This window comes from Panthera onca, chromosome D1, assembly GCF_046562875.1.
Source record: "Panthera onca isolate mPanOnc1 chromosome D1, mPanOnc1 haplotype 2, whole genome shotgun sequence".
Lineage (NCBI taxonomy): Eukaryota > Metazoa > Chordata > Mammalia > Carnivora > Felidae > Panthera > Panthera onca.
Window position 1 is genome coordinate 69,896,217 of NC_138348.1, and position 12,641 is coordinate 69,908,857.

Here is a 12,641-nt window from a genome sequence, read left to right on the forward strand (position 1 = left end):
AATGATTTTACTGTTGCCTGAGGATATCTAGGAACAACTGTTTTCAGGCAGATCACTTAACCTGTCTCTTGGTTTCTTAATCTGTAGAATATAATTCTCCCAAGTTCCAAAATTCCATTTTTCTCAGTGCCTTTTGGCCAATAAAATTCCAATATGTGTTAACTTGCCCAATGTCCATTATACATACCACAAGTTAAGTTCATAGTCTTTTTTTTTAATTTTTTTTTTTTAATATTTATTTATTTTTGAGACAGAGAGAGACAGAGCATGAACGGGGGAGGGTCAGAGAGAGAGAGACACAGAATCTGAAACAGGCTCCAGGCTCTGAGCAGTCAGCACAGAACCTGACGCGGGTCTTGAACTCACGGACCGCAAGATCATGACCTGAGCCGAAGCCAGACACTTAACCGACTGAGCCACCCAGGCGCCCCAAGTTCATAGTCTTTGAGATGCATGCAGTAAGCGGCAGTATTTGAAGTGAGTATGTTTCTTTCAGAGTTAGGATTCTCTATAGTGATCAGTTCATCAGAAGATAGTAGTTTTATAAAAGCTTCTAAAGTGTTCTTTGTGCTCCATTACCTGTAGATGCATATTTTATTTATTTTACATTTGAACCTTGATGTTAAGTATGCATAAACTTATGAAGAAGCATGGCCTAGTATAGCTTCTGATAGTTGCTCATTTTGTTCCAATATGAAAACCAATTGCCATTATTTTAATGACATAGATACTGACATGCGTTTGAAAATAAATTAATGTTGATTCAAAGACTCTAAAATTGAAAACATTTCTTTTAATCTCTTTTACAACCATTATAGGAGGGGAAAAATGAAAATACTTGCCAGTCTTGAGGCCTTTAAAAAATAGATTGGTTCAGAATTGTGCTTATAATTAAGTTTAATGTAAATAATTTGTGGTCATAGCAGTGTCTTGATTTTAAGAAGCTTGCTAAGTTTTTCCTTGGATGTATATAAAACGCCATTTTGATCTTAAATTTGGTTTTTGCCCCTAGTTAATTTGTCAGATCTAAAAACGTGCCATTTCCTCAGCAACTGCAAACAGGTCTTCCAGGCTAGGTCCAGGACAACTAAAATCTACTCCTTTTACAAGTATTTTAAAGTTTGACTAGTATTGCTATGACTAGTTCCTTTTGAGAAAGAAATTCCTCCTAATTAACATTTCTTGTAGAAACATTCTGAAGGGGATTCTTGGTTCCTTAGCAATTGAAGACATTTTGGAGTATGACCTTCCTTAGTCTGGATTTTAAAGCAAAACCAGTTCCAGCCTCTGCAAGTTTAAGGAGAAATACAATTCCACTGGAGTGGTTACTTTAAGTTTGTATCCAAATGTTTCCAGTTTATACTTAGGACCCACCAGAAAAAAGTGCACAGTAATCATCTGGGGATTTACAATGACACTTGATTACCCTTAACTGCCGCCTGCTTCTGCAGCCTTTCTTAGGTTCTTGAGAACAAAGCTAAGCACCAGTGTTCCATTGCATAGGAAATAAGTACTGTGAAGTATTTACCAGAATCAAAAATAATATTTTTAAAGCACTGGGAGACTTCATTTGTATTTAAGGAAATCCAATTGAAAGTTATTTTGTGTTTGGGAAGCAAACAAAATAGTCTTCCTCAAATTTCTTAATTTGTTACTATTCCAATTTAAGATTTTTGTATGATGTCCTTAAGATAGGAACATAACATCAGTTATTTTGTTTTCTTATATAAAATGACATATGCAGTCTGAAACTGAACTCTATTATTCAAGTAATATTAGACCTAAGAGGAAAACGCTGTTGTGTGTATATAAGCAATGTAATGTATTTTAATCTTAAGCACACCCTTAGTTCTGAGTAGTAAATTGAAATGCATGCTATGTGATTAGGATGGCGAGGATTTTTTGTTTTTTAAACAAAAATAAAAGGCTGGAATTAATTCTATGTCAATCTTTTTTTTTGATAATTCTTACGATAAACAGGTGTCAGTCAAAATCCTGTAGTTGATCAAGTTTCAATTACTAAATTATAACTGAGTACTGAGGTGGCTTCTACACTTCTAATTATTCTAATTAGGATAATTAATTAGAAAAGGGGGTTTATTCTTTTATATTAGTTTTTTAAACAAAATAAGAAAATTTTAACTTAAAAAAGAAACTATACAATTTAACAAAGATGATGCAGATGGCCTTAAGAGCAGCCTACTCCCAGAACTTGCACATCCCTTGTGGAAACATTTAAGTTTTCATTAACACTGAGAAACCACCAAATACATTGGTCCTGTCCAACTCAGCTGAATGGGCTGGACTTGGCATATATCTAGTCAAAAAGGGGAGCGAGAAATAAGAATATACCAAAGCTGCTCAGCCTCTAACATAAATTCTGTTAGTCAACTTACAGGTACCCATATTATAACTTTGTTAGAAAAACGCCAGCTAGGTTCAGAAGTACGTCATTTGTTGCGCTTGTACTGGTTTAGAATATAGGATTTTAAGGTCTTCCAACATTGTACTAAAACATTTCAATAAAATCATGCTACTTTTTCTTTCATTAAAAATGAACTATGTAAACTTGCATAAGTTTCCTTTATAATAAATAACAACAGTGAGTCACAAATTTGAGGCATTTAAATAGGCATTCTGGTTGCTTTTTGAATTTCAAATTAAACTTTTCAGTTGTATTCACTCCAAAATATACTTATGTTTTTAGTTCCAGTAATATTTAGATAATTAGACAAATCAAAATTTTGAAGATTCAGCTATTATCTGTAACTATTATTCATAATTAACTTCATGTCATTCTTTTTATACCTTCAGTATGACTGAATTTTAAACATCTTCTGTTTTTTAAAAAAATTATTTATTTTATATTTATTTATTTATTATTTCTGAGAGGGAGAGTGTGAGTGGGGGAGGAGCAGAGAGAGATAAAGAGAGATCCCAAGCTGGCTCTGTGCTGAGAGCGGAGAGCCCGATGTGGGGCTCGAACTCACAAAGTGCGAGATTATGACCTGAGCCAAAGCTGAATGCTCAACTGACTGAGCCACTCAGGCGCCCCGAAGCATTTTGTTTTAAATAATTTTATTCACATAAAATAATGCAACTTGTTTTTGATTCTGATTGACTTAGGTGATTATGATATAATCAACACATTATTTTAAGAATTATCAATATACTCAACTATTTTAAATTTAATTTATCTTTATTTATTTTTTCCAGTTTTCTAGCATCTTTAATTATGATATTGCTTATGCTACTTTTGTCAAATTAAATAATAATTTAAGGAGATAGATGAAGAAAAAGCCTGGGCTAAAATTTGAAGCTGAACTTACAAAGTACAATAGAGTAATTAAGCTCTTGGACAGCACTACTGATGAAAGAAACTGTGTCATAACCTTTAGTCAAGGTTATTTTTATTTATATGACAAACCTACACATAAATTTGCAAATACTTTTTTTTTTTTTTTTTTTTAATAGTCAGAGGTGGTGTATAATTTATCTTTGCTTTCCTCAAGAGATCAACAGTATAGGGGCTCCTGGGTGGCTCGGTCAGTTAAGAGTATGACTTTGGCTGAGGTCATAATCTCACAGTTCATGGATCTCGTGGTTTGTGTATTAGAGTCCCATATCGGGGTTGCTGCTGTCATGCAGAGCCTGCTTGGAATCCTCTGTCTTCCTCTCCCTCTGCCCCTCACCTGCTTGTACTCACGCTCACACGCATTCTTTCTCTCTCTCTCAAAAATAAGTAAACATTAAAAAAAAAAAAGAGATCAGCAGTATAGTGTCTTCTTTATATTAGGTGCTCAATAAATTAATGATTTGTGAGGCAATAAAGATAGAAGATGTAATATTCAATCAATATTTGAGTTTCCTTCTAACCAATTGAGTGATTAAAAATGAACAAAATAACTCTGAAATTGATACTTAATGAGTTTTTTTTTTTTTATCATTGTTGTCACCCAATTGTCCATGTTCATTGGGAACATAATTTCAAAAAATTTTAATCTAAACCATCTATTTTCGTTAGTAATTTTATGCCTTCTGGCAAAACTTTTATAGCAGTATTTATTAGTGAAGTTGACCACTTTGAGTTCACATTCTCTGGCATTGTGTTGGTGAAATAGAGATGAATACCTTTGCACCATTTAATCTTTTTCTACGTATTCAAGTATTGATGTTTTAAATTAAACTATTTTTCTAAATCACTAGTAATACAGATTATCTCACCAACATTGAGAGTTAAAAAACGTAAAAAAAATACAAAAAATCCTTAATTTGTCTTGAGAATACTGGCTGCTATTAATGTTATTACTAATATTTGCTTATTGTTTTTGTAATACTTACTGATGTGGAACTTATTCCTGCTAAGGTTCAAAGGGGAATCTTTTCTAATTTTGAAATTCTTCCAAAAATGGTTTACTAGTGACATCTGCTGGTATAATGTGGTAATAAAGATAAAAGTATCTCCTGGAAGTAATTTCATGGAAGTTAAGCATGAAACAAAGAATCTTTGTGGGCAGAATTGTTTTTTTAACTATCATTTACACTTATAATTGAAAAAAAAATTGTGTTTGTGGGCTCCCCTTCACATTGGCATTTGACCAAGTATATTCTAATAACAATAAACTTTATACTTTCTCATACACTATTTAATTGTAGCCTGAACCTCTATAATTAGTTGTGTCAGCTAAGTTGTTTGATATAGTGCTGCAGTTTTTTCCTCCTTCTCTTTCCTGCACATAACATTGCAAATGTAGAGATTCATTAACTATGATGGAGTCATACTAGTTATTTATGTCATTTACGTAGGTTAACTGTAATAGAAAAGTCTATGTATACATGCATTATATGCATTATATTTTTATGCACACTCAAAAATAACAACAAGACTTTGTATTAGAGAATGATTTTATTAGAAAGAGAAAGGACTTTGTTTCCCCCCACCCCTTTAGAAGAGATTTTCTGCACTATAAAATATGGAGGAATTAAATATTCTCAGTCCTAGGATATTTTCTCTATTGGCACTTATCTCCTAGATGATTGTATCTAGTCCTATGGATTCAAGTTCTGCTTATAAATGAATCAGACCTTTTCCTTGAACCCAAACCTGTCTAGCAGCTGCTTGCTTCATTAACATTTCCATTTATAGGTAACATGAATCTCAAACTTACCATGTCCAAAATAAAACTTTGATTTTCTCCTCAAACCTGTTTCTCCTATAGTCTTCTTCACTTCAGTAAATGGACATTTTATCCTTCTATTTGCTCAAACCCCAAATATTCTACTAATTAGTAAATTTTCTCTTTCTCCTGCACTACAAATTCAGTCCATCGAGAAATTCTACCAACTCTGCTTTTGAAATGCATTCAGAATCCTCCCACTTGTCTTTACCTCTGCCACTTCATTATCTAGTCAGGCCACAATCATCTTTCCCCTCCTGATTAGCCTCTTTGTTGTTAACTTTGTCTTCCTGTTGTTTTCCAACTAGCGGCCAAAGATAATCTTCAAATCTAAGACAGATCTTTGTCACTCTTCTGCTGAGAACCACCCAAAGTTTTCAGGGTGCCTAGAGGGCCATACAAGAATTGTAGACCACTCCTTCCCTCCACACTGTTACTGTGACCTCATTTCCTACCACTGCTTCCCTTCCCTGTTCGGCTCTGTCTACAGTAATCTACTTTGCTGTTCTCCTTACATGCCATGCACACTCCTCATCAGGGACTTTGTACTTGCTCTTCCTTCAAATCAATGCTGTTCCCTCGATTCTATAAGGCTTCTGATCAAATTATCAAATTTCACCTTCTTGGAGAGGCCCTTCTGGACTACACTATGTAAAATAATAAAGCCTAACTCCCATCTGTTTCTCCTCTTATCCTGCTTTGTTTTTTGCCATAGCAGTTATCATCGCATGACATATTTACTTGTTTTGTCGTACCTTTCCCAGACATAGAGGGTCAGCTGTATGAAAACAGAGATTCTGTATTGTCTACTGTTACATCCTTAAAACTTAAACTTGTGGTTCCTCATAGTAGGCATTCACTTAATATTTGTTGAGTAAGTCAGTGAACCTTAATACGTGAATGGAGAATGTAATTTGATTTGCATTATAATAACCAAATCCATTAAATAGTGAGGCACCCTTCTAATGGGGTGTTTTGTATAAATCTTTGTGTGTGTATCGGACTTTATACATTTAATTCCAATTACAATAGTGTTTCCTAGTTAGGTTAAAGCTCAGACAATACCCTTGGTATCAAAATTCAGGGAGATATTACTATTTTAAAGATTCTTTTTATGGGAATAATTACTTTTTTGTTCTTTTGACACAGACATCTGACCCTCAATTACATTAACAGACCTTATACACATGAATGGAAAAAAGAATAGCCTCTTTTGAATTCGGGCTAAGACTTTATCAATATGAAGTGCTTCCCACAGGGTTCTGCTGAAAGAACCAAACTTCCATCATAATGAAATTGCAAATTCATTTGTGCATGCCCCCCCCCCTTTTTTTTTGAAAGCTACTTTTTGATGTTTGGTCTGCAATTAGATTTATTGTTTAAGGTCACAAATATGCAATCCTGACTAGACCAAGTTGTCAGAATCCTTTATCTATTCAGCATTGCACAAAGATAAATGGCTATCTTTTAACAATAACATACCAAAGCCAAAAATTTGTTCCCCCTTGTATATAATCTTTTAATCAATCTGCCGCTGTTTTCCAGTCAATAGACTCTTAGCCTACCCCTTCACCACCCCACCTATCTAGAAATTGCCCAATTATGGGTTTTAAATTACTGAGAAACACTTTCTTTAGATGGAAAAGGATAAGTTTAAGAATTTTAATGCTACAATTTTCCCATGCACATTTTTAGCTTAACGTATGAATTACTTTGCCTTTACCCTCAGTCCGTGTGGGGTGGATAATTATGTTAGTATGTTCGCTAAATTCTTTGCTTACATTTCTCACTGCTAACATGACCACAAAGTAGGTTATGTTGCTTAATTGAAATGAACTCTTAAGTGTTTTAAAAGATCTCTGATCTTTTAAATTAAATTCTTTTCTGAGATTCTATGTGTCCTCCAGTAAAAATGTATATATTTAAATTTGTTAAGATAGGTTTCTTATATTTTGTGCATTTCCTTTGTGACCTTTCATATAAAAGGCATACTGTGAGAATTGCCCAATTAGATTTGAGGCTGTGCATTTTATCCAGGAATATCCAGTATCTAAAATTAACATACATTAGAGCGTCATTTTATCACCAATCTCTATAGTTTCTCCAAGGGATTTTGATATTAGATACCCAATAATTCTTTACTAACTTGATCATAACTTATAAAGCAGGACATTAAAACTAGTCTAGCAATTTTCTTGTTTTAAAATCTTCTTTAAATATTTTTTGCAGATCTGAGAATCATTTTTTCTTACTTGTCACACAGTTTGAATCTTCCCCCAATTAAAAGGAATACACTGTTTCAGAAGGAGGTATAAGAGAAAACCATAGCTTTTAATTCAGATGGACTTTAAAATTTTTTTCCTAAATTCATATTACTATTTATTTTGTGACCTCTTGGAAGTTACTGCATTTGGGGACAGGAGTGGGGGCTCTGCCCAGCTATGGATTAGAGAAATACCTACTCAAAGAGGTGTGATATAATTAAATGAGACAACACACATCAAGGGCCCAAAACAATGCCCAGCAATAGTAAGTACTCAGTAAATATTATTTGGGCTTCTGCACCTGTGCCCTCCCCTCAGCCCCACTCTGTTCCCCAGGATATGTTATCTGTTCCGATTGCGCTCGCTCAGAAGTTAAAACCGGTGAACTAAACTTGAGGCCTTTTTGTGTCTGCCAACTCTGCGTTGCTCCACGTTCACTGAATTATTAAGTAGGGAGAAGTCAGGACCTAGAATTGACCTATTCATAATACCCAGCAGGTGTATGTGGCCTTTTCTTCTCAACAAATTGCTCCCCTGGGGATTGCCTAAAGTGAAACACTCCACTCCCAGCCTTCAAAAATGAAGTCCACATGGAGCCCTGAGAAGATATACTTAAATCTGTCTTCCACCTGCAAATATGAGAGTTGAGCCTTAAATTATGTTAATTTGGCATAGGACATTTTAATCATCTTGTGTAAGATGGCTTGCTTCATTGTTTGTTGCATTTATAGTGCTCAGATCACTGTCCTAAAAGAGTTTCACCTTTTATTTATTTATTTTTCTAAACGTTTATTTATTTTTGAGACAGAGCATGAACGGGGGAGGGTCAGAGAGAGGGAGACACAGAATCTGAAACAGGCTCCAGGCTCTGAGCTTTTAGCACAGAGCCCGACGCGGGGCTCAAACTCACGGACCATGAGATCATGACCTGAGCCAAAGTCGGCCGCTTAACCGACTGAGCCACCCAGGTGCCCCAAGAGTTCCACCTTTTAAAAAGAATCTATTTCAGGAAAAATTTTTAATAGCTATTTAATATACTACTTTATATCTCAAAACATGTTATCTTAGCATAAAATTTTTTATTGTTCTAGATGTAAAGATGGTTTGAAAGGATTTACATTTTCTGCCCTCAGGTAAGTAACGTATTTTATTTAACTTCATGTTAAGAAAGCATTTGCAAGTTAACTTTTTCAAAAAGTAATACCATTACATATATTATAAGAGATATTTATCTACTCAGTTTTCTAGCAGAAAATAATTGTAGAAGTCACAAAGTCACTTTTGTAATATTTCATTAAAAGAGTAACTTATTAGATTTCTTTTCCCCTAAAACCCAGTCAATCACCAAATACTTTTGGGGCCTATTGTGCGCCTCATATCATTGGATGTTAGAAAAGAATTACAAGAACTCTCTCTTTAAGGAGCTTTGGAAAGACAAAGCTACACATGGACAATGATTGCAAAATTAAATACTGAATTCTGTGGTACCACAGTCTGGACTTCATTAGGGCAGGGCTCATGTCAGACACATTTCGGATTCTTAGCTTCACTAGAGTCACTAGAATCTGCTTTTCACCCTGTAGCCCATCTCTTACCGTAGTTATTGGCAGATAGTAGATAACTGTGGAAATGTTGGTTAGCACCAACATTGTATATTATAGTTCACCAAGCATTTTCACATCGATTAGAAAATTTTCACAACAGTTCGGTGAGATGGGTATTTTTATGCCCACGTGTCATGAAGAAGAAATTGAGGCTTAAGAATGCTTGACTAATTTAATGTTCACACAGTGACTGTATATATATACTTACTTGAAACCTAATGCTCTTCTATTTTGTGTCATAAATGTTGCCTATTTTGTTCTCCTAAGTACATATAGTAGATGCTTAGTGAACATTAAAAGTGTAGTATTCAATGTAAGTATAGGAGGGAAAAGAGTGGATTTCAATACTAGAAGATTTATTTTGAAGATCAAATGAGTTAATGCATGAAAAATGTTTAGAACTGTGCATGACACATAGTACTCAAGAAATGTTGGCTATTATTATATTATTATTCTTAAAAAAATTTTTTTAATGTTTATTTTTAAGAGAGACAGAGACAGAACATGAGCAGGGGGTGGGGAGGTGGGGGTGGGGGTGGGGGCAGAGAGAGGGAGGGAAACACAGAATCCGAAGCAGGCTCCAGGCTTTGAGCTGTCAGCACAGAGCCCGATGCGGGGCTCAAACCCAAGAACCATGAGATCATGACCTGAGCCAAAGTTGGACACTTAACTGACTGAGCCACCCAGGTGCTCCCTATTACATTAGTACTCTTATGGGGATAAGCCTTAAAGTGTACTTGAAGGGTAGCTTTAGAGAAGGGAAGAGGCTTCTGGGTGGAAGGGAATTATGTTAGCAAAAGCATGAAAATTACAAACCTGAAATGTGAAGTAAGAGTGGGAATTTAATTGGCATGAAAAGCTTATATTAGGGATTATAAGGTTTGTTTGTTTGTTTTTGTTTTTGTTTTTTTTTTTATGATGAATCAAGCAGGGCCACATTATGGAAGATCTGAACAACAACACGTAAAGAAGACAGATTTGAATTTGATAAGATGAGCAGTAAGGGCCCACTAAAGGTTTTTGAGCAGGGTAGTTGACATTATTTCAGAAAGATTAGTCTGGCCACAGTATTTGGGACCTTGTATAAAGAAAGAACAAGAAAGAAGAAAGATGAAATGAAAAGGACTGAGATTGGGTGATAGTGGAGGATTAAAGAGAAAGAGGCAAAGTTGAGACGTGCAGTAGAAGAAAATGAAGACCTAATGCCCGATAGTTTCCTTTTTTCTCTTTCCCTCTAATCCTTGGTAGGAGCCAAGTATTGAAAACCTAAGTACCTGACAAAAGGTACTATTAACAGAAAATCAGATGGCATGCAACAAGACTAGTTTGGGAGGGGACAGATTGAGTCCACTGTTTGAATATCTTTGGTTGTGGAAACTCTGTAGTAGCAATAACTAAGTATACACAGCAGTGATTTCTTCATATTATATTCTTCATTAAAAAATGATGGGGGCTCCTGGGTGGCTCAGTCAGTTGAGCATTTGACTTTGGCTCAGGTCATGATCTCATGGTTTGTGGGTTCAAGCCCCTGGTCGGCCTCTGTGCTGACAGCTCAGAGCCTGGAGCCTGCTTTGGATTCTGGGTCTCCCTCTCTCTGTCCCTCCCACACTCACACTCTGTCTCTGTCTCTTTCTCTCAAAAATAAATAAACGTTAAAAAAAATTTTTTTTACAGATGATGAAACATTTTAGGAAATAACTTGTTGTTGCTGCTGTTGTTGCATTGGCTGTAATGGATTCTGTGTTAAATTGAAAGTTTAAAACAAAACCAAAAGTTGGTTTTCCTAAAGAGAAAACTTAGCCTTTTCTCCTGTGTCTCTCCTTAGGCTCCCAGAATCCTTACAAAAACTTAAAATGTGTCAGATATTTTTGTGTCTCTTCTTCAAACCCACTTAAAATGAAGGACTGGGCTGGACTTTTTGTACTTAGAATTTTCTCTGTATTAGAGGAAAATGTTCTGGAAAAAAATGGTTATTACTTATTGCTTAAAGTTTAGTAGAAGTTATGAGAGTAGATAGAAAGAGTCAAGAGTAGAACCAAAGGGGAAGAGCCAGTTCAGGAGCCTTAAGGTATAGTAAGCCTGGATCAACATAGTTTAATACTTAGAAGTATATACAGCTTGGTGGTTAAGAACCCAGGATTTAGAGTCAGACAATTCTGATTTCAAATAGTTACTGTTATTGGCTGTGGGCAAGGTTTCATGCTCACTCTCATGGAAATTATGGCACCTAGTTTGTAGTGTTGCTATGAGGGTTAAATGATTTAATATCACTACTGTACCTATCATTTAGTAAATGCTCCGAAAATGCTAATTATTACTATAGTCACTCATTCAATATATATTAATTAAATATTTACTGTGTGCCAGACACTATACCAGTCATTAGGGTATAATAGCAAAGAAGATGTACAGAGTCTCTCAAGACCCCACAGTTTAACGGGAGACGTAGTCTACTAACAAGGTACGTCTACTATTGGGGATTTATTGGGACATGGTAGCACAAAGGAAGGATTGCTAACTCACTCCAGTTTAGGCAGGGACAGCTTCTCTGAGGAAGTTACCTCTAATCTGAGATGGTCAGTCCTGGCTAAAAGAGCAACAGTGTTATGAACAGTGTAAGAGAGATTATTATAACTGTTCCAACATAGTTTTTATCTTGTTCATAAAGAACAGTAGTACAGATCTTAAACTGTCCATGCACACCCATGAATAAGAACCAAATTCTTTTGGAATGAGAGCTACTTAGACTGCACAACTGCCATCTTGTGGCACACAATCTCATTGCATATCCCTTATGATTTAATAAGCTAGATGTTTTATCAAGTTTGTCCTAACAAACTGGGGTTGCAGTTGATAGTAATAGCTTTTTTTCACCTCTCTTTTCTGAGTGTTTACATTTTCTTACTGTGTTTGTCATAGGTCCCACGTTCCAGAACCTTAGTGTAGTATTATTGATCCCTAGGTTTTGTTTGCATTTTAAGGTATTTCCTGAAAGTTCGGCAGGTAGAGTTCTCTTGGGAAAGCTTAGTTATTCTTTAAAAGAACAATGACTCTTATAGTGAAGGTACAGACAGCAAAAATGAAAACAGATGAGGGATACTGATTGAGGGATATCTAATGGTGGCAACTCTTTCATTCCTCCTTTCTTTTTTTCCCCTCTCTTTTCTTTTTGCATTGTCTTTGGGAAAAAAATAGTCCAGTTTTAATGAAATAAGAATAGTGTCTTCTCCTTGATACTAAATTTCTCCAAAGATAAATAAATAGATTAGGATAACATGGAATTTAAGGTTTTCTAATGAAATTTTGTGAGAATACTTGGAATCTTGACTGTTTTATGATCCTCATTCTTCAGCTCCCTCCATTTCCCTGAGTATTGTTATATGAATTTCTACCGCAATGTGGCTATTTTATGACTCAAAGTGATGGGATATAACTTTACACTGAAAAATGAGAAACTCATTCAGTTGTAACTATTAGTAGAATTTAGAGCAAAAATAGAATTTTTGTGATCAATTAGTAGACCCAAGTAAATATTTCACCTGCTTCTTTGAAAAAACTTTAAGGTGTGTAATATCTTTAAAAAGTGGTGACTTAAG

General features: G+C 35.1%; 1 protein-coding gene across 6 annotated transcripts in view; it reads left to right on the forward strand.

Moving 5' to 3' along the window:
* Positions 1-12,641, forward strand: part of TMEM135 (transmembrane protein 135) — a 337,564-nt gene that overhangs the window by 236,952 nt on the left and 87,971 nt on the right. For 4 of the 6 annotated variants that reach the window (XM_078433021.2, XM_060605411.3, XM_078433020.2 and 1 more), the window contains one exon: positions 8,533-8,574. The exons of the other annotated variants lie outside the window; for them this stretch is intronic. In XM_078433021.2, coding sequence (XP_078289147.1) covers positions 8,533-8,574 — 42 coding nt within the window. The remainder of the gene's footprint in view (positions 1-8,532; positions 8,575-12,641) is intronic. 6 annotated transcript variants of the gene reach the window in all.